General features: G+C 38.3%; 1 protein-coding gene across 1 annotated transcript in view; it reads right to left on the bottom strand.

The window, feature by feature from the left end:
- Positions 1-22,367, bottom strand: part of SCAPER (S-phase cyclin A associated protein in the ER) — a gene marked incomplete at its 3' end in the record, with an annotated part of 494,945 nt that overhangs the window by 447,297 nt on the left and 25,281 nt on the right. Inside the window, exon 2 of the mRNA XM_082835986.1 lies at positions 13,148-13,214. Within this exon, the coding sequence (XP_082692112.1) occupies positions 13,148-13,153 (6 nt within the window). The 5' untranslated portion in view covers positions 13,154-13,214. The remainder of the gene's footprint in view (positions 1-13,147; positions 13,215-22,367) is intronic.

The raw sequence follows: 22,367 nt of genomic DNA, 5'->3' as shown, positions 1-22,367 counted from the left end.
AGCTTTTGCACAGCAAAGGAAACCATAAACAAGACCAAAAGACAACCCTCAGAATGGGAGAAAATATTTGCAAATGAAGCAACTGACAAAGGATTAATCTCCAAAATTTATAAGCAGCTTATGCAGCTTAATAACAAAAAAACAAACAACCCAATACAAAAATGGGCAGAGACCTAAATAGACATTTCTCCAAAGAAGATATACAGATTGCCAACAAACACATGAAAGAATGCTCCACGTCATTAATCACTAGAGAAATGCAAATCAAAACTACAATGAGGTATCATCTCACATGGGTCAGATGGCCATCATCAAAAAATCTAGAAACAATAAATGCTGGAGAGGGTGTGGAGAAAAGGGAACACTCTTGCACTGCTGGTGGGAATGTGAATTGGTTCAGCCACTATGGAGAACAGTATGGAGGTTCCTTAAAAAACTACAAATAGAACTACCATATGACCCAGCAATCCCACTACTGGGCATATACCCTGAGAAAACCAAAATTCAAAAAGAGTCATGTACCAAAATGTTCATTGCAGCTCTATTTACAATAGCCCGGAGATGGAAACAACCTAAGTGCCCGTCATCGGATGAATGGATAAAGAACATGTGGCACATATATACAATGGAATATTACTCAGCCATAAAAAGAAATGAAATTGAGCTATTTGTAATGAGGTGGATAGACCTAGAGTCTGTCATACAGAGTGAAGTAAGTCAGAAAGAAAAAGACAAATACCGTATGCTAACACATATATATGGAATTTAAGAAAAAAAATGTCATGAAGAACCTAGGAGTAAAGCAGGAATAAAGACGCAGACCTCCTAGAGAATGGACTTGAGGTTATGGGGAGGGGGAAGGGTGAGCTGTGACAGGGCGAGAGAGAGTCATGGGCATATACACACTAACAAACGTAGTAAGGTAGATAGCTAGTGGGAAGCAGCCGCATGGCACAGGGATATTGACTCGGTGCTTTGTGACAGCCTGGAGGGGTGGGATAGGGAGGGTGGGAGGGAGGGAGACACAACAGGGAAGACATATGGGAACATATGTTTATGTATGACTGATTCACTTTGTTATAAAGCAGAAACTAACACACCATTGTAAAGCAATTATACCCCAATAAAGATGTTAAAAAAAAAAATCTAGAAACAATAAATGGTAGAGAGGGTGTGGAGGAAAGGGAACACTCTTGCACTGCTGGTGGGAATGTGAATTGGTACAGCCACTATGGAGAACAGTATGGAGGTTCCTTAAAAAACTACAAATAGAACTACCATATGACCCAGCAATCCCACTACTGGGCATATACCCTGAGAAAACCATAATTCAAAAGCAGTCATGTACCAAAATGTTCATTGCAGCTCTATTTACAATAGCCAGGACATGGAAGCAACCTAAGTGTCCATCATCGGATGAATGGATAAAGAAGATGTGGCACATATATACAATGGAGTATTACTCAGCCATAAAAAGAAATGAAATTGAGTTATTTGTAGTGAGGTGGATGCACCTAGAGTCTGTCATACAGAGTGAAGTAAGTCAGAAAGAGAAAGACAAATACCGTATGCTAACACATATACATGGAATCTAAGAAGAAAAAATTGTCATGAAGAACCTAGGGGTAAGACGGGAATAAAGACACAGACCTACTAGAGAATGGACTGGAGGATATGGGGAGGGCAAAGGGTAAGCTGTGACAAAGTGAGAGAGTGGCATGGACATATACATTACCAAACGTAAAACAGATAGCTAGTGGGAAGCAGCCACATAGCACAGGGAGATCAGTTCGTGCTTTGTGACCACCTAGAGGGGTGGGATAGGCAGGGTGGGAGGGAGGGAGACGCAGAGGGAAGAGATATGAGAATATATGTATATGTATAACTGATTCACTTTGTTATAAAGCAGAAACTAACACACCATTTTAAAGCAATTATACTCCAATAAAGATGTAAAAAATAAATAAATAAAGGTGACAACAGATATAAGCTCAATTATTCCAGAAGCTCTACAAACTCCAAGCATGATAAATATAAATACAAAGAAAACCATGCCTAAACCAACCACAGAAAAACTGATGATAGCCTGAAACATAGAGAAAAACTTAAAAGTATACAGAGGAGGGAAAAACAGCTCACCTTTAAAGAAGCAATGATACAGTAAGACTGACAGCTTTGAATTGTCCAGGAAGTGATAAAAGTAATAATTTATAATAAATAAATGAATAACTTATTACTACCTATTCAGTACAATAGTAGGGTCAAAACCTTGACTGAAGAGAGTTCAAGAGAATGTTGAGTGAGAAAATGGAGACAGTAAGTATAAATAACTTTTTTTGAGTTTTGTAATACAGGCGAAAAGAGAAAGAAGAAAGGAAAAATGAACAGAGAAGTTTTTAAGATGGATGATAGTATGGTTTTATGCTGATGGGAATGATCCATAGGAAGTGAAATTGCATATGTAGGGAAACAGGGAATAACCAAAGAAGCTAAAGCTGCGAGTGACAGGAACTGAGTTTCAGTGTACACGAATGAACCACCCAGCTCAAACTATTAGGCAAACAAAGACTGCTCTCTTCCCCTCTAATACTCTGTGCTATGAAGTTAACCCAAATTTCCCTCTCCAAAACTTGACTATTTATATTTTTAAAATAAATACCTGCCTCCACATTCCTTCACTCCTCTGACCTTACCCTGGATATCCACATGGCATCTACTTACCTGACTCATAAGCTTTCACTGAGACTCATTAGTCCGTGACCAATGTCCCAGCTCCATTCTGTGCAAAATACTTGAATGATCTCTTTTCTATTCCCATACTTTCCAATCAGTGTAACATCATAAAATCTCCTTTTGCTTAAAGACATCTCCCAATGATTATATAACTTAGGTTGGCATCTATCATTTAGGTTACCTAAGCATTGTTTTAACCAAAATGTATCACTATTCCTTTCAGGCCAGATGAATACATTTAAATAGGTGGTCTACTTTTCATCTGTTTTTCAGATAATTCTCTTATGCAATCACAGAAAATTATATAGGTAGATATACATATATATACATACATATATATATATATATCAGATCATAAAATCCACTATTCTTTACTTTATAACTCAAGAGTCTTCATAAAGTAATGAGTTTCTCGGAACTAAAATGACCACAAGAGAGCAACACTGTAGTACTGCTAGACCAGAAAATTGGAAACCTAATATTGTCTTCTTCTATAAACATTTCAGTTCTACCACAAATTTTGTAGTTAGTTCTTTTATACTTAGTACACATACATATATTCAAAGAAAAAGCCACCCGCTCAACACTGTCTTCATTCTTAATTCCAATACTTCATAAGGAAAAACATTATAACACTCATCTTACAACACATGACTGAAAACCATTTTTCAGTTTAAAGCACAAGTGCCTACTGCAGTATATGCTGAATGGATTCTTTTCAGTAAAACCTCATATATTATAATCAATTTTAATAATCCTTATAAAAATGTCAGTAGTAAATTAATGCAATTTTAAACATTTTAATTAAAGCATCAGGGTTTGAAATGCAATAAATGAGTCTGAGATACTTCAAAACATTATAGATGTCTATTTCAAACAGTATTTTCACACAGGTTCTTTTCTTCCAAGAGACTTAAACAAAATATATGTATTTTCATCCAAAGTCACAGTGTGCCACCTAGTGCCATAGGGAGATTTTACAGAGGCTTGTTCAAAAACTAAATGTTTCACCCAATCCAAAAATGGGCAGAGGACCTAAACAGACATTTCTCCAAAGATTGCCAACAAACACATGAAAGAATGCTCCACATCATTAATCATTAGAGAAATGTAAATCAAAACTACAATGAGATATCTCACACCGGTCAGAATGGCCATCATCAAAAAATCTACAAACAATAAATGCTGTAGAGGGTGTGGAGAAAAGGGAACCCTCTTGCACTGTTGGTGGGAATGTAAACTGATACAGCCACTATGGAGAACAGTATGGAGGTTCCTTAAAAAACTACAAATAGAACTACCATATGACCCAGCAATCCCACTACTGGGCATATACCCTGAGAAAATCATAATTCAAAAAGAGTCATGTACCAAAATGTTCATTGCAGCTCTATTTACAATAGCCAGGACATGGAAGCAACCTAAGTGTCCATCATCGGATGAATGGATAAAGAAGATGTGGCACATATATACAATGGAATATTACTCAGCCATAAAAAGGAATGAAACTGAGTTATTCGTAGTGAGGTGGATGGACCTAGAGACTGTCGTACAGAGTGAAGTAAGTCAGAAAGAGAAAAACATATACCGTATGCTAACACATATATATGGAATCTAAAAAAAAAAAAAAAGGAACAGAAAATGGTCAGAAGAATATAGGGGCAAGATGGGACAAAAGATGCAGACCTACTAGAGAATGGACTTGAGGATATGGGGAGGGGGAAGGGTAAGCTGGGACAAAGTGAGAGAGTGGCATGGACATATATACACTGCCAAACGTAAAATAGATAGCTAGTGGGAAGCAGCCGCATAGCACAGAGAGATCAGCTCAGTGCTTTGTGACCACCTAGAGGGGTGGGATAGGGAGGGTGGGAGGGAGGGAGATGCAAGAGGGAAGAGATATGGTGACATATGTATATGTATAACTGATTCACTCTGTTATAAAACAGAAACTGACACACCATTGTAAAGCAATTATACTCTAATGAAGATGTCAAAAAAAAACTAAATGTTTCAATAAAAAGCATACACATCAGTCTTAAAGTTTTTATGTTTGACTCTTCACTATATAATCTAAGAAAGTAAGTGCTCAGAATGTTTACCAAGAAACATATATACCTCTTAGCAAGGCTCATCAAACAAAAGAAAAAAGAAGGCAAAAATAACCAATATCAAGAATAAAAAAGGAACATCACTACAGATTCTAGAATCTCCAGAAGTCAAAAACATAAAAGGATGTTATAAATAGTATCAATAAATTTGGAAATGTTGATGAAATGCACAAAATCCTTGAAAAACACAACCAAACTTGGCATAAAAGGAAACGGGAAAATCTGAGTATTTATTAAAGAAATTTTTAAATTTTAAATACTAAAGAAATATTTACTGAAGAAGTTCCACAAAAGATAATCCAGGCTCAGATAGGTTTCACTGGTGAATTCTCTTAATCACTGAAGGAAAAATTGCACTACATTCTTCCAGAGAATAAAAAAGAAGGATCAAATCTCAACTCATAGAGTCCCACGTGACGCATTTAGGATATGAGAACCTAAGAGGACAAGAGAAGTAAATTACCCGTTCAAATTCTTTCAGAAGTAACAATGTGAAAATTACATATACATACACACACACTCACACTTGCAAACTGAATCCAGGTAAAACATCACAATCAAGTTGATTTTATTTCAGGAAGCAAGGCTGATTTAACATTTTAAAATCAATGAATGTAATTTGCCATATTAACAAAATAAAGGAGAAAAGTTTGATGCTCACTTCAGCAGATGAAAAAAGCATGTGATAAAACTGGACAATCATCCATGATAAAAATTCTTCACAAACTATAGCAAACAGCATATTTAATGATAAAATCTTGAAAGAGACAAGGATGCCTACCATCACCACTTCCATGAATCACTGTACTGAAGTTCCTAGCCCATGTAATAAGGTGAGAAAAAGAATGAGAGGGAAAATATAAGGTGAACCTGGAACAGCTTGTTACACTAGAAAGTATAGAAGGACTCAGAGAATAATAGGAGCATATGAAAAGACACAAGAGCCAGTTTGAAGGAGTTTCCACCAGCTAAATCAGGGACAATCTGAGCATCAAAATAAATGGTAGTAATAGATTATAACAGTAAATAAATAAAAAACCCAGAAAGCCTGAAAGACAGACAGGCACACAGATAATTGGGAAGAAAGCAAATATTTATTATCTACTTTAATTAGTATTTATTATCATCAGTGGATGCTAAAACTAATGGGTAGAAAGTTTGATGAGTTGCAGGGTATTTACATAGCATCAAAGTATCTCTTGACAAATTAATTTCAAAAGAGAAAGCAAACTTTAAATAGAAGAACCTGGCAATACCCTATATTAACCAAGTGATCAGAGTCAACATGATCAGTAGCAGGACAAACTGACATCATATGCTTCATGATATGATATACTGACAAGGATACATCATCATTCATGTGCTATTCTGCCAAAAATACAAAATCTGACTCTAATAATAAGGAAACATGACCAGAATCGAGCGACATTCTTCAAAATAACTGTCCTGTACTCTTCGAAAACGGCAAAGTCAAAAGAGGCAAAGAAAGTCTGAGGAATTATTCCAGGTTAAAGGAGACCAAAGAGACAACTAAATGGATCAAGAAAAAAAATAGCTATAAGAGATATTATTGAGATAATGACAAACTTTGACTACATTGTGGCTTATATAATAGTATTATATGAATGTTAAATTTCTAGATTTTGATAACTGAATTGTGGTCATGTAAGAGAATGTCCTTGTTCTTAGGAAACATACACTGAATATCTAGGGATAAAGGAGTATGCTAGCTTCAAATTGAGGCAGGAGATAGGTGGGCCACAGGCTGAGCAGCTGGAATCTGTCCCCTGTGGACAGATACTCCAAGAGAAAGATAATGGCAGGAGCAAGGAGGAGCAGAGTCTAGCTTGGATAAAAGATAAAGAGACCACATATTTCTCATTTTTAAGGACTAGGAGACCTCTCCAACTACACGTGTGCAGAAAGACTCCTCTGGGGTCAAAAGGGGAGGGGGCGCCACCCCATAACAGGTGGTGTCAACCTCCCCAGAGGCCTCTACACTGGAATCCATCTTGGCAAAAAGATGCACACACATTTCAGGGTGGGCCCTAGGACAGGTCCCCTGTGGGAAAGAAATGAGATAATTGGCCAAAGGTAAACAAAGACCAGGAAGAAGTGCCCTATGTAAGTGATTTGAATCACCTCTCTGGTGCACTCCTCCTCATTAGGAAGGACACCCACACCCTTTCTCTTCAGGTGTGTATCTCTGTCTTGCTTCTGTCTTAAATAAACTGTTTCTCTGTGCTCTCCGACTTGTGCTGTGTCTCTAGTAATAAACTTTGTTCCTGTTTTTACAGTTTTTGCCTCCTTGAGAAATTTATTTTTCAGTGAGGGGCAAGAGCCAGGGCAACTTTGCTTCTAGCCTCTAGCCCCTGGTTGTCAAGTGGTTAGGATTCCTGGTTTTCACCCAGGCTACCCAGGTTCACTTTCTGAGCAGGGAACTAGGATCTCTCTTCAGGACCACTCACTGCTGTCTCCTCGAGATCAAAATATTTTCAAATGGTTCATGGAAGAGTAATATATTTATGCACATAACATGCATATACTATATGCATGTTTGTGCAAATATGTGTGTGTGCAAATACATGTACATGTCTATAGGTACATATGTATATGTGTTTGTATGTTTACATGATCTTTTTTTTCTGGCTGTGCCGCATAGCATGTGGGATCCTACTTCCCCAACCAGGGATCGAACCTAGGGCCCCTGCAGTGGAAGTGCAGAGTCCTAACCACTGGACCACCAGGGAACTCCCTATGTGTAATTTTAGATACACATATTGTGTATATATACATTTATACACATCTGTATGTTTTATATACACACACATACATATAGAAAAAGAGAAAGAGAATATGAGAAAAGAGACAAAATTAGCAATTGGTAAAGTTAGTTAAAGAATATATGAGAATTCCTTGTACTCCTCTTGCAACCTTTCTTAAATTTGAAATTATAGCAAAATGAAAGGTGCTAAAAATAATGCTAATAAAGGATGATATTTTCATGAACTTCAGGTAAAGAAAAAAGTCTTAATCGAGACACAAAAAGCACTAATCATAAAGGAAAAAACTAATAAACTGAACTTCACTGAAATTAAGAACAGCTTCTACTAAAAAGACATCATTAAAAGAATGAAAAAGCAAGCCACAAAGAAGATATATGCATAAAAGAAACAAAGGTATTGTACCCAGGATAGATAGAGAACTCCTTAAATCAATTAGAAAAAGAAAGACAACCCAACAGGAAAATAGGCACTTCACAAAAGATACAAAAATAACCAATTACCATACAAAAAGCTACTCAAAAGCAGGCACCGGAAATACTAAATTTTTTTTTTAAATAAATGACTATATTGTATGGTGGTGGTGAGTTGGGGCAACTGCTTACACTGCTGACAGGAAGCTAAACTGGTACAACCACTTTGGAAATCTGGCATTATCTACCAAAGCACAAACCAGCCTCTGTTTATCTCTCTAGCCTCATCTTCCATTACTCTTTTCTTTTCTTTTTTCTTTTTGATAAATTGAGTCTCAGAAATTTTATTTTATTTATTAATTTTTTTAATTTTATTTTTGGCTGCATCGGGTCTTTGTTGCTGCGCATGGGCTTTCTCTAGTTGTGGCAAGTGGGGGCTGCTCTTTGTTGAGGTGCACAGGCTTCTCATTGACTTGTTGCACAGCATGGACTCTAGGTGTGTGGGCTTCAGTAGTTGCAGCACACGGTGCTCAGCAGTTGTGGCACATGGGCCCTAGGGCACATGGACTTCAGTAGTTGTGGAGCACGGGCTCAGCAGCTGTGGCTCACAGGCTCTAGAGAGCAGGCTCAGTAGTTGTGGTGGATTCTTAACCACTGTGCCACCAGGGAAGTCCCTCCATTACTCTTCTTGTCTGTCATGCTCCAACCCCACTGACTTCTATTCAGTTCCCTACAGCCACCAAGCTCCCTCCTAATTCAAGGCATTTATATAGAATTCTCTCTGCTATTTAGAATGTTCTGCCACTCTACAATGTACATTTATTGGCTTCCTCCCCAGCATTCACTCCCTACATCTTTCCTAATAGTTCAATTTTGTTGCGGTCTCATGTGGTTCTAGAGAAGTAGACTTCATCCCTAACTCCAGGCAACCCATGACCTTGCCTAAGCCAATCAGCATATTCCACTCCTCCAGGCATAACAAGTGATTCTGGTGTAAGCATGTAACGTAAGGTGATCAATACACAGTGGACTTCAGATCTTCTCCTGAAATATTGGAGAAAAGACTCATGTTCCTACTGGCCATACATGAGGGAATACAAAGTTCTGAAAACTATCACTAACCAACTGGAGACCTTAAAGGGAGCAAACCTTAAGATTATGGCAACAAAACAGAAGGCAGAACCAAGGGAAGAAAAGCAATCAAATCCTTGGTGAAACTGTTGAGCTAATAGATCAAGTCTTATGTCTACTTGCTACTGAAAACATCCTAACTAAGACAGTGTTCCTCTTAGCCCAGCCAAGGCCTAATGATCTTTCAAGCCCCGACTTAATGGTACTTTCTTAGAATGAGGTATCTTCAACTCCCAGACTTGGCCAGGACCCCTTTTATATACTCGAATCAACTTGTACACCTTTGTAGCACATCTCACAATTAAATTTTAAATTATATAATTATGTGTTTACCATCTATGCTCCCCATTAGACTGTAAGCTTCTGGAGGACTGGATTCTGTTCATCACTCTAGCTAGTGTGTGCTAGCACAGTGCCCAGCACATAAATACATCATGAATGATGAATAATTGGAATGATAAAGAAATCGTCATAGATAGCTAGTGGGAAGCAGCCACATAGCACAGGGAGATCAGCTCGGTGCTTTGTGACCACCTAGAGGAGTGGGATAGGGAGGGTGGGAGGGAGGGAGACACAAGAGGGAAGAAATATGGGGACATGTGTATGTATAACTGATTCACTTTGTTATAAAGCAGAAACTAACACACCACTGTAAAGCAATTATACTCCAATAAAGATGTTTAAAAAAAAAGAAATCATCAATAAATAATTGACAAAATAAATATATCATGAATAAATGAACAACATCATTGGGAAATAAGGTGCTCAACATAAATCCACAAGTAAAGTTCTGCCCTGCTAAGCACAAATTCTTTTTGATTTTACCATTTTGGATGAAAATCTCTGAATCACAGTTCCCTGACTTCTGAAACAGAGACTACTGAAGCAACTTCCTCTTTTCTTGAAACTTTCAGGCTATCACTACAAACACCAACTTTTGTATGATATTGTAATATATAGCCTTCAGGAGCTATAGAAGGGCAGTGGATGACTGTCTTAAAATAAACGGGCCCAGGCCAAAGTGTTTTTAGACTTTTTGGGCTCTTTACTTCCTAATGATTTTGCAGAAAACAAAAACTTAATTCTTAATTATTTTGTCTTCTTCCCTATCAAGCTATCAGCTGTCAATTCTTATCTGTTAGAATTCTGGGAAATGTACTACTATGTTTCTGAATAAGAAACTCAAGAATTCTACAAGTACAGTGAATATATTTTCTGTATGTGAATTATCTGTTATGGATGATCACAGGCATATTTCATTTACTTTCAGGGTTTTGGCCACATTCTTCAGAGTCACAATAAGCAGTGCTTTACTATACCTTTCCCATTAAGCAGTTTAAAAACAACAGAGATCAAAAGGAAATACTATGCAGCTGTAATAAGGAATGAAGATCTCTAATGATCTAGGATATATTGCTAAGTGGGGGAAAAAAGTATTAGAATACGGTATTTTTGGATTTGAGAAAGAGAATGATAAATATATATAAATTATATACATACTTATATATTTTTCTTCTTTTTGAAAATATAAGCAATAAAGGATAAACCAAAAACTAGTCAAAATGATTACCCACAAGACCCATTAGGATAGCTACTACCAAAAAAAAAAAAATAATAACAAGGATGTGAACAAACTGGAACCTTTGCTCACTACTGGTTGGAATGTAAAATGGTATAGCTGCTGTGGAAAACAGTATGGAGGTTCCTCAAAAAATCTGATATGATCCAGGAATTCTACTTTGGGTATATAGCAAAAAGAATTAAAACTAGGGTCTCAAAGAAATATTTATACATCCATGTTCACAGCAGCATTTTCAAAATAGTTAAAATGTGGGAGCAACCCTGTCCGTAGACAAATGAATGGATAAGCAGAATGTAGTATATACATACAATGGAATATTATTCAGTCTTAAAAAGTAAATTCTGACATATGCTACTACCTTAGGATAGTATGCTAAGTGAAATAAACTAGTCACAAAAAGACAAATACTGTATGATTCCACTTATATGAGGTACCTAGAGTAGTCATAATCATAGAGAGAGAAAGTAAAATGGTGGCTGCCAGGGGCTGGGGGAGGAAAGAAATAGGGAGTTATTGTTTAATAGGTATAGTTTCAGTTTTGCAAGATGAAAAGAGTTCTGAAGATGGACAGTGGTGATGGTTGCACAACTATATGAATGTACTTAATACCACTGAACTGAACACTTAAAAATGGTCGAGGGGCTTCCCTGGTGGCACAGTGGTTAAGGATCTGCCTGCCAATGCAGGGGACACGGGTTCGAGCCCTGGGCCAGGAAGATCCTACATGCCGCAGAGCAACTAAGCCCATGCACCACAACTACTGAGCCTGTACTCTAGAGCCTGCAAGCCACAACTGCTGAAGCCCACATGCCACAACTACTGAAGCCCACATGCCTAGAGCCCGTGCTCCACAACAAGAGAAGCCTGCGCACCACAACGCAGAGTAGCCCCCGCTCGCCGCAACTAGAGAAAGCCCACGAGCAGCAACGAAGACCCAATGCAGCCAAAATAAATAAATAAATTTTTTAAAATGGGTGAGATGGTAAATTTTCTGCACTTTACCACAATTTAAAACATGGAAAAGAAAAGACTGCCCACAAAGGGAAGAAGAGGATGAAGAAAAGTCATACTTCTCTAAATGAATACTGTTTAATAGGAATTGTGAACCATGTAAACATTGCATATAATATTAAAACAAAGTAAAACCAAAAAGAAAAAGAAATATCAAAAATCAAACAGAGGTTGAAAACAGTGGAATAATTTTTTCAGCATACTGAGAGAAAAATTAGTCAATCTAGACTTCTATACTCAGCAAACCATCTTTCAAAATTAGGGCAGGAAAAAAAGATACCTTAGACAAACAAAAACAGAGCTTATTAGGACTTAAAAGGCCCTCACTATAAGAATTTCTCAGAATATTAAAGGCAGCAAGAAAACAATCCCAAATGACAGATTTAAAACATTTAAAACTCAGCTTTTTTTTATGTCTTTAAGATATAAAAGAAACTGGAGTGTGGAATGGGGCAGGATGAGATAGGAAAGGAGAATATAGGTAGAAACAGTCCTGCCTTTATACCCAAAAGAGGAGGCTCCTGCCCTGAGCCCTACACTTCAGGAGATTACACCTATCAAAATACCAAAACATCAAAAATATCAAAACCCAAAGATAATAAGTAACTAATTGAGGGTACAGGAATTAAGAGAGAGAGATTCACAAACTGAACTGAGACCTCCCCATCCTAAGAGAAGACAATGAAGAGAAGGAAGGAGGCAAAGCACAGCCTCTGTGCTGAGAAACCAAGGTAAAAACATCTAATTTTACTTAAGAATGGCCACCCCCAATCTCCCAGGGAGGTGTCTAGGCAGCCTGGATTCCCCCAGAAACTGCTTTCCCTCCTCCTCCTGGGTTTGAGTGGGATAGTTTAAGAAGATACTTAGAACTGCCTTAAATCTTGAGTTAGAAAAGTAGAATATGGGGAAGGAGAACCCATCTGCCCAGACTCTCTGGGGACTTTCACCACATCAGTCCCCATCTAAGATTCGGAGACCACCCTGGCCCAACTTCCACTCTGCCAACCCCAGGGAGTATATTGCTCCTTTAAGAGCTGGCTGGGCCCTGGGTAGGAAAGTAAGTCAGGCTGCTGACATAAACTGATTTATAACTTTTTAAGATTAAGACATATTGTTAAAAAAAAAAAGCTGACTTCCATTTCTATTCTTGCCCTAGGTTGTACAAATGTTAGGAGTGAGAGTCTATGGCTCTCAAGTTGAACAGTACATTCACAGTCAGTTACTTTATTGTTGTGCTTTATAACAAATGTGTTCCATAGAGTGTCTTGAAGGTAACAAATATTACATCAAAAAAGAGAATGAATTAAAAATAGAAGGAAGGAAGGGAGGTAGAAGGAGGCTAAAAAAACTAAGGTTAATGCTTAAGGTAGCTTGATCACTTACCATCATTTTTTAATTCCCTTCTATGCCAAGAAGTTCATTTACCACACAAACCCATGGGGTGTGACTCCTATAATAAAAAAATATATAGTACATACTCTTAGTCATAACATTGTCATAAAATCATATTTATTCATAAAAGATAAAAATCTCATCCCCGCAGGTTTCTCATTACATTAAACAACAAAAACATCACCCCTTTATATTCCGTTTAGATATACTATAGCATGTTTTAAACACTCTATGCTGAATAATACCTCAATATCTCCAAAAGAAATTAAATGGAAGAGAAAGAGTATTAATTACATAAATAGCCTATGACATTCCAATCCAAAGGCTTCCAGCTTTTTTTTACTAAACACACACACACACTTTATATCATGACTCAGTTCATACATACATGATTAACTGAAACAAAGTTTCATGAAGTAATATTTATCCCTATTGTGAGAGATGCACTCTGATTATTTCCTATTCTATTCTATTTCATTTTTTAAATACTGCTTTCACTGAATTGATTTATGACCCACTAATGAATCCCAACTCAGTATACAAAACACTGTGTAACCTCTCCATAGGAACTTCCAAAAACTGAGATTTTATCATAATATCTCAATTACAGAACATCTAATTCTCTACGTACAACAGATCCTACTTTTCAGGGAACCGAGTTAATATTGGTCAACCCTTTATTCAAAGAAATCCAAAGCTAGGAAACTAGATAAAAAACAAGAGGACAGAGAAATTGTGAGAAAAAATGGCTTAACGCCGTAACAAAAGCTACTGAACAAAGAAAAGCAAGCAACAGTTGGAACCCAACCTTCTGGGATGACAGTCTAGGTCATTTATCTTCGTCAAGTGAATCTGCTCCTTTTAAAATGCAGCACTTCAAACGAAAACATATGTTCACACAATAACTTACATACAAGTATTCACAGCAACATTATTCCTAATAGCCAAAAAGTGGAAACAACCCAAATGTCCAAAAACTGTTGGATAAATAAAATGTACTATATCCATACTATGAAATCTTATTCGGCCACAAAATAGAAGAAAGTACTTGTACATGCTACAACATAAAGGAATCTTGAAAACAAGATGCTAAGTGAAAGAAGCCAGTCATAAAAGACCACATATTACATAATTCCACTTATATGTAATGTCCAAAATGGGCAAATGAAGAGAGTCAGAAAAACAGATTACTGCTTGCCTAGGGCTAGAGAGTTGGAGGATGATGAGTTACTGCTAATGAGTACAGGGTTTCTTTTTGGGATGATGAAAATGTTCTAAAATTAAATATGGTGACAGTTGTACAACTCTGTGAATATACTAAGAACCACTTTTTAAATGGGTGAGTTGTAGGGTACATGGATTATATCCCAGTAAAAATGTTATACTTTTAAAAATATACTACCTCTGTTCACAACTTCTCCAATGCCTCTACATCTCACTCAGAGTAAAAGTCAAAGTCCTCACAGTGGCCTACCACACCCTAAACCTTCTAACTCCCCGTAAGTCTCTGACCATACCTCCTACTCCTCTTCTCTGGTGTTCATTCCACTTCAACCACACTGGCCTCCTTAAGTTCCCCAACATGCCAGACACACTACTGCCTCAGGGCTTTACAATTTAAAGTCCCCATCTGGAACACTCAAGATTAACTCCATCTTTGCCCACATGTCACTTTCTCAGTGAGGCCTTCTGACACGCTCTTTTAAAAAGTGCAACCTGTTTATCCTGACTCCCACCACTGGCACTCCCTATCCCACTTCTTCTCTAGAGCACTCATTACTTTATATTATTTACTTACTTGGTGGACTGTCTCTCTTTCCCCACAAGAATGTAAACTCCATTATGTTCTTTTTTTTTTTTTCTATTAGACCTCCCTCCCACCCCACCCCCATCCCACGCATCTAGGTCATCACAGAGCACCAAGCTGAGCTCCCTGTGTTATACAGCAGGTTCGCACTAGCTCTCTTTTACATGTGGTAGTGTACTTATGTCAAACCTAATCTCCCAATTTGCCCTACTCTCCCCTTCCCCTCCCTGTGTCCACATGTCCATTCTCTACGTCTACATCTCTACTCCTGTGCTGCAAATAGGTTCATCTGTACCATTTTTCTAGATTCCACAAATATGCATTAATATACAGTATTTGTTTTTCCCTTTCTGGCTTATTTCACTCTGTATGACAGACTCTAGGTCCATCCACATCTCCAAAAATGACCCAATTTCGTTCCTTTATATGGCTGGCTGAGTAATATTCCACTGTATATATGTACCAAATCTTCTTTATCCATTCATCTGTTGATGGACATTTAGGTTGTTTCCATGTCCTGGCTAATGTAAATAGTGCTGCAATGAATATTGGGGTACATGCATCCTACTGAATCATGGTTTTCTCAGGGTATATGCCCCACAGTGGGATTGCTGGGTTGTATGGTAGTTCTATTTTTAGTTTTTTAAGGAACCTCCACACTGTTCTTCATCGTGGCTGTATCAATTTACATTCCCACCAACAGTGCAAAAGGGTTCCCTTTCCTCCACACCCTCTCCAGCATTTATTGTTTGTAGATTTTTTGATAATGGCCATTCTGAACAGTGTGATATGATACCTCACTGTAGTTTTGATTTGCATTTCTCTAATAATTAGTGATACTGATCATCTTTTCATGTGCCTCTTGGCCATCTGTATGTCTTCTTTGGAGAAATGTCTGTTTAGGTCTTCTGCCCATTTTTGGATTCGGTTGTTTGTTTCTTTAATATTGAGCTGCATGAGCTGTCTATATATTTTGGAGATTAGTCCTTTGTCCATTGATTCGTTTGCAAATACTTTCTCCCATTCTGAGGGTTGCCTTTTCGTCTTGTTTATGGTTTCCTTTGCTGTGCAAAAGCTTTGAAGTTTCATTAGGTCCCATTTGTTTATTTTTGTTTTTATTTCCATTACTCTAGGAGGTGGATCAAAAAAGATCTTGCTATGATTTATGTCAAAGAGTGTTCTTCCTATGTTTTCCTCTAAGAGTTTTATAGTGTCCAATTTTACATTTAGGTCTTTAATCCATTTTGAGCTTATTTTTGTGTATGGTGCTAAGAAGTGTTCTAATTTCATTCTTTTACATGTAGCTGTCCAGTTTTCCCAGCACCAGTTATGGAAGAGGCTGTCTTTTCTCCATTGTATGTTCTTGACTCCTTTGTCATAAATTAGGTGACCATATGTGCGTGGGTTTATCTCTGGGCTTTCTATCCTGTACCATTGATCTATATTTCTGTTTTTGAGCCAGTACCATAATGTCTTGATTACTGTAGCTCTGTAGTATAATTTGAAGACAGGGAGCCTGATTCCACCAGCTCCATTTTCCTTTCTCAAGATTGCTTTGGCTATTCGGGGTCTTTTGTGTTTCCATACAAATTGTAAAAAATTTTTTGCTAATTCTGTGAAGAATGTCATTGGTAGTTTGATAGGGATTGCACTGAATATGTAGATTGCTTTGGGTAGTATAGTCATTTTCACAATATTGATTCTTCCAATCCAAGAAAGTGGTATATTTCTCCACCTTTTTATGTCAACTTTGATTTCTTTCATCAGTGTTTTATAGTTCTCTGAGTACAAGTCTTTTGCCTCCTTAGGTAGGTTTATTCCTAGGTATTTTACTCTTTTTGTTGCGATGGTAAATGGAATTGTTTCCTTAATTTATCTTTCTGATTTTTTGTTATTAGTGTATAGGAATGCAAGAGATTCCTGTGCATTAATTTTGTATCCTTCAACCTTACCAAATTCATTGATCAGCTCTAGTAGTTTTCTGGTGGCAACTTTAGAATTTTCTATGTATAGTATCATGTCATCTGCAAACAGTGACAGCTTTACTTCTTCTTTTCCAATTTGTATTCCTTTTATTTCTTTTTCTGCTCTGATTGCTGCGGCTAGGACTTCCAAACTATGTTGAATAAGAGTGGCGAGTGGACATCATGTCTTGTTCCTGATCTTAGTGGAAACGCTTTCAGTTTTTCACCATTGAGAATAATGTTTGCTGTGATTTTGTCATGGCCTTTATTATGTTGAGGTAGGTTCTCTCTATGCCCAATTTCTGGAGTGTTTTTATGATAAATGAGTGTTGAATTTTGTCAAAAGCTTTTTCTGCATCTATTGAGATGATCATATGGTTTTTATTCCTTAATTTGTTAATATGGTGTATCACATTGATTGATTTGTGTATACTGAAGAATCCTTGCATCCCTGGGATAAATCCCACTTGATCATGGTGTATGATCCTTTTGACATGCTATTGGATTCTGTTTGCTAGTATTTTGTTGAGGATTTCTGCATCTATGATCATCAGTGATATTGGTCTGTAATTTTATTTTTTTGTGATATCTTTGCCTGGTGTTGGTATCAGGGTGATGGTGGCCTCATAGAACGAATTTTGGGAGTGTTCCTCCCTCTGCTGTTTTTTGGAAAAATTTGAGGCTTGGTGTTAGCTATTCTCTAAATGTTAGATAGAATTTGCCTGTGAAGCCATCTGGTCCTGGGCTTTTGTTTATTGGAAGATTTTCAATTACAGTTTCTATTTCATTACTTCTAATACGTCTGTCTATATCTTCTAATTCTTCCTGGTTCAGTCTTGGAAAACTGTACCTTTCCAAGAATTTGTCCATTTCTTTGTGGTTGTCCATTTTATTGGCATATAGTTGTTTGTGGTAGTCTCTTCTAACCCTTTACATTTCTGCAGTGTCAGTTGTGATTTCTCCTTTTTCATTTCTAATTTTATTGATTTGAGTTCTCTCCCTTTTTTTCTTGATCAGTCTTGCTAAAGTTTTATCAATTTTGTTTATCTTCTCAAACAACCAACTTTTAGTTTACTGATCTTTGCTACTGTTTTCTTTTTTTCTACTTATTTCTGCTCTGATCTTTATGATTTCTTTCCTCCTACTAACTTTGGGGTTTTTTTTTTGTTCTTCTTTCTCTAATTGTTTAAGGTGTAATATTAGGTTGTTTATTTGAGATTTTTCTTGTTTCTTGAGGTAGGATTGTATTGCTACATACTTCCCTCTTAGAACAGCTTTTGCTGCATCCCATAGGTTTTGGGTCGTCGTGTTCTCATTGTCATTTGTTTCTAGGTATTTTTTGATTTCCTCTTTGATTTCTTCAGTGATCTCTTGGTTATTTAGTAGTGCACTGTTTAGCCTCCATGTATTTGTGTATTTTACACTTTTTTTCCTGTAATTGATTTCTAATCTCATATCGTAGTCAGAAGAGATGCTCGATACAATTTCAATTTTCTTAAATTTTCTGAGGCTTGATTTGTGACCCAAGCTGTGATCTATCCTGTAGAATCTTCTGTGTGCACTTGAGAAGAACATGTATTCTGCCACTTTCAAGTAGAATGTCCTATAAATATCAATTAAATCTATGTGGTCTACTGTGTCATTTAAAGCTTGTGTTTCCTTATTTATTTTCATTTTGGATGATCTGTCCATTGGTGTAAGTGAGGTGTTAAAGTCCCCTACCATTATTGCTACTGTCGAATTCCCCTTCTATGGCTGTTAGCATTTCTTATGTATTGAGATGCTCCTATGTTGGGTGCATATTTATAATTGTTATATCTTTTTCTTGGATTGATCCCTTGATTATTATGTAGTGTCCTTCCTTATCTCTTCTAACAGCCTTTATTTTAAGGTCTATTTTATCTGATATGAGTATTGCTACTCCAGCTTTCTTTGATTTCCATTTGAATGGAATATCTTTTTCCATCCCTTCACCTCAGTCTGGATGTGTCCCTAGGTCTGAAGTGGGTCTCCTGTACACAGCATATATATGGGTCTTGTTTTTGTATCCATTCAGCCAGTCTGTGTCTTTTGGTTGGAGCATTTAATCTATTTACATTCAAGGTTATTGTCTATACATATGTTCCTATTACCATTTTCTTAATTGTTTTAGGTTTGTTTTTGTGGGTCTTTTTTCTTCTCTTGTGTTTCCCGCCTAGAGAAGTTCTTTTAGCATTTGTTATAAAGCTGGTTTGGTGGTGCTGATTTCTCTTAGCTTTTGCTTGTCTATAAAGTTTTTGATTTCTCCATCAAATCTGAATGAGATCCTTGCTAGGTAATCTTGGTTGTAGATTTTTCTCTTTCATCATTTTAAGTAGATCTGCCACTCCCTCCTGGCCTGCAGAGTTTCTCCTGAAAAATCAGCTGTTAACCTTATGGGGATTCCTTTGTATGTTATATTTTGATTTTCCCTTGCTGCTTTTAATATTTTTCCTTTGAACTTAATTTTTGTTAGTTTGATTAATATGCGTCTCGGTGGGTTTCTCCTAGGGTTTATCCTGTATGGGACTCTGTGTTATCTGGACTTGGGTGATTATTTCCTTTCCCATTTTAAGTAACTTTTCCACAATAATCTCTTCAAATATTTTCTCAGAGCATTTCTTTTTCTTTTCCTTTTCTGGGAACCCTATAATTTGAATGTTGGTGCGTTTAGTGTTGTCCCAGAGGTCTCTGAGATTTTCTTCAATTCGCTTCATTCTTTTTTCTTTATTCTGCTCCTCGGCAATTATTTCCACCATTCTGTCTTCCAGCTCACTTATTCATTCTTCTGCCCCAGTTATTCTATTATTGATTCCTTCTAGTGAATTTTTCATTTCAGTTATTGTGTTGTCCATCTCTGTTTGTTCTTTATTTTTTCTACATCTTTGTTAAACATTTCTTATATTTTCTCGATCCATGCCTCCATTCTATTTCTGAGATTCTGGATTATCTTTACTATCATTACTCTGAATTCTTTTTCAGGTAAGTTGCCAATTTCCTCTTCATTTATTTTGTCTTGTAGGTTTTCACCTTGCTCCTTCATCTGTAACATATTTTTTTGTCATCTCCTTTTTTTTTTTTTTTTTGATGTGTGGGATTGTCTTCCTGTCTTACTGGTTGTTTGGCCTGAGGCTTCCAGCACTGGAGTTTGTAGGCTGTTGTGTAGATCTGGGTCTTGGTGCCAAGATGAGAACTCCGAAAACCTCACTCCAACGAATATTCCTTGGGACCTGAGGTTCTCTGGTTCTCTGTTACTCCAGTGGTTTGGACTCAGGGCTCCCACTGCAGGAGCTCAGGCTCGACCCCCAGCTCATGAACCAAGATCCCACAAGCTGCACAGGGCAGCAAAAAGAAAAAGAAAAAAAGGAGAACAATAACAAAGAGTAAAAACTACAATAAGATTAGAAAACTAACAGATGTGTTAGAAAAAAATTTTTTAAATAAAAATATAGATGAAACAACAACCAGAAGGTACACTGGAACAGCAGCAAAAAAAAGGAAGGAAAAAAAAGTGAGAAAAGGCCTTGGCTGTTTGGAGCAGGGCTTAGGCAGGGGCAGGGTTTAGGCAGTGGTCAGGGCCTATGCTTCGGACTCACAGGGCTGGAAAAGGCACCGGGGGGAGAGAGGCTTAGGTTCAACACAGCAGGAGGGGCCCAGGAGGGCCTCAGGCCTTGGAGGGCAGAGGACCAGGTCCAGGACCCCAGTGGGCTCCCTGGGCACGAGTGGGCAGGGGAAATGCTAGACACGTTCCCCTCCGATTCTCCAATCCTGGAGGGTCCCTCCCCACTGGCCTCTCTTTTTCTCCCCACACCCCATCTTATGCCGCTAGGACCCACACAGCCAGAGGTGGCCCCAGAAGGCAGGGGACCAGACCCAGAAGCCCAACAGGCTTCTCGAGCTGAGTGGGCAAGGAATATGCCCGTGGCACTTCCCTTGATACCCCAGTCCTGGAGGGTCCCCTCCCGGTCCGCCCCTTCTCCCCTTTCTCTCTCTTCCCTCCCTACTATGCCCCTAGGACCCCCACAGGCGGAGGGGGCCTCAGAGGGCAGAGCACCAGGCCCAGATACCAGCAGGCTTCCCAGGGCCCAAGTGAGTGGGGGAAACACCCGGCACGCTTCCCCTGATCCCCTGATTCTGGAGGGATCCTCCCCATCCACCTCTCCTCTTCTCCCTTCACCTCCCTCCTATGCCCCTAGGTTCCAGGCAGCCCGGACGGTGCCTTAGAGAGCAGAAGACCTGGTCTGGGAGCCCAGCAGGCTTCCTGGGGCCTGATTGGGAAGGGGAAATGATAGGCATGCTACCCATTGATCCGTGAGCCCCCGAGGGTCCCCCAGGCGAGGGAACCCCTCCCCTCTGCCAGCCACCCCTCAGGGGCCCTGGTCCTGTCTGGCCTCCACTTCTCCTCCCCCTCTCACTCCCCCCCCACATCAAAGCCAGTTTCCTGGGGGTTCCTCCCATTTCCTTGGGCATCGAGGTCCCCCACCAGCATCCAACAGGTGCCCTAGTTGTGGGGAGAAGTGAACTCTGTGTCCTCCCATACTGCCATCTTGACTCCGCCCCCTTTCTCATCTGGTTTTGCTATTGCTATAGCCTCAGAATACAGAACAGAGCCTAGCATTGAACAGGCGTTAATTAAACACTTATTTACTATTGAATGAAGCCTGTACTAAAGAATCTTTGCGATCAGAGGGCAGACAGCAGAAGCAAGAAGAACAACAATCCTGCAGCCTGTGGAACAAAAACCACATTCACAGAAAGACAGACAAGATGAAAAGACAGAGGGCTACCAGATGAAGGAACAAGATAAAACCCCAGAAAAACAACTAAATGAAGTGGAGATAGGCAACCTTCCAGAAAAAGAATTCAGAATAACGATAGTGAAGATGATCCAGGACCTCGGAAAAAGAATGGAGGCAAAGATCGAGAAGATGCAAGAAATGTTTAACAAAGACCTAGAAAAATTAAAAAAGAAACAGAGATGAACAATACAATAACAGAAATGAAAAATACACTAGAAGGAATCAATAGCAGAATAACTGAGGCAGAGAATGGATAAGTGACCTGGAAGACAGAATGGTGGAATTCACTGCTGTGGAACAGAATAAAGAAAAAACAATGAACAGAAATGAAGACAGCCTAAGACACCTCTGGGACAACATTAAACACAACAACATTTGCATTATAGGGATCCCAGAAGGAGAAGAGAGAGCGAAAGGACCAGAGAAAATATTTGAAGAGATTATAGTCGAAAACTTCCCTAACATGGGAAAGAAAATAGCCACCCAAGTCTAGGAAGCGCAGAGAGTCCCATACAGGACAAACCCAAGGAGAAACACACTGAGACACATAGTAATCAAATTGGCAAAAATTAAAGACAAAGAAAAATTATTGAAAGCAGCAAGGGAAAAACAACAAATAACAT

Source organism: Leucopleurus acutus, assembly GCF_964270905.1.
Source record: "Leucopleurus acutus genome assembly, chromosome: 1".
NCBI classification, from domain to species: domain Eukaryota; kingdom Metazoa; phylum Chordata; class Mammalia; order Artiodactyla; family Delphinidae; genus Leucopleurus; species Leucopleurus acutus.
This window is presented reverse-complemented; position numbering and strand designations above follow the sequence as displayed.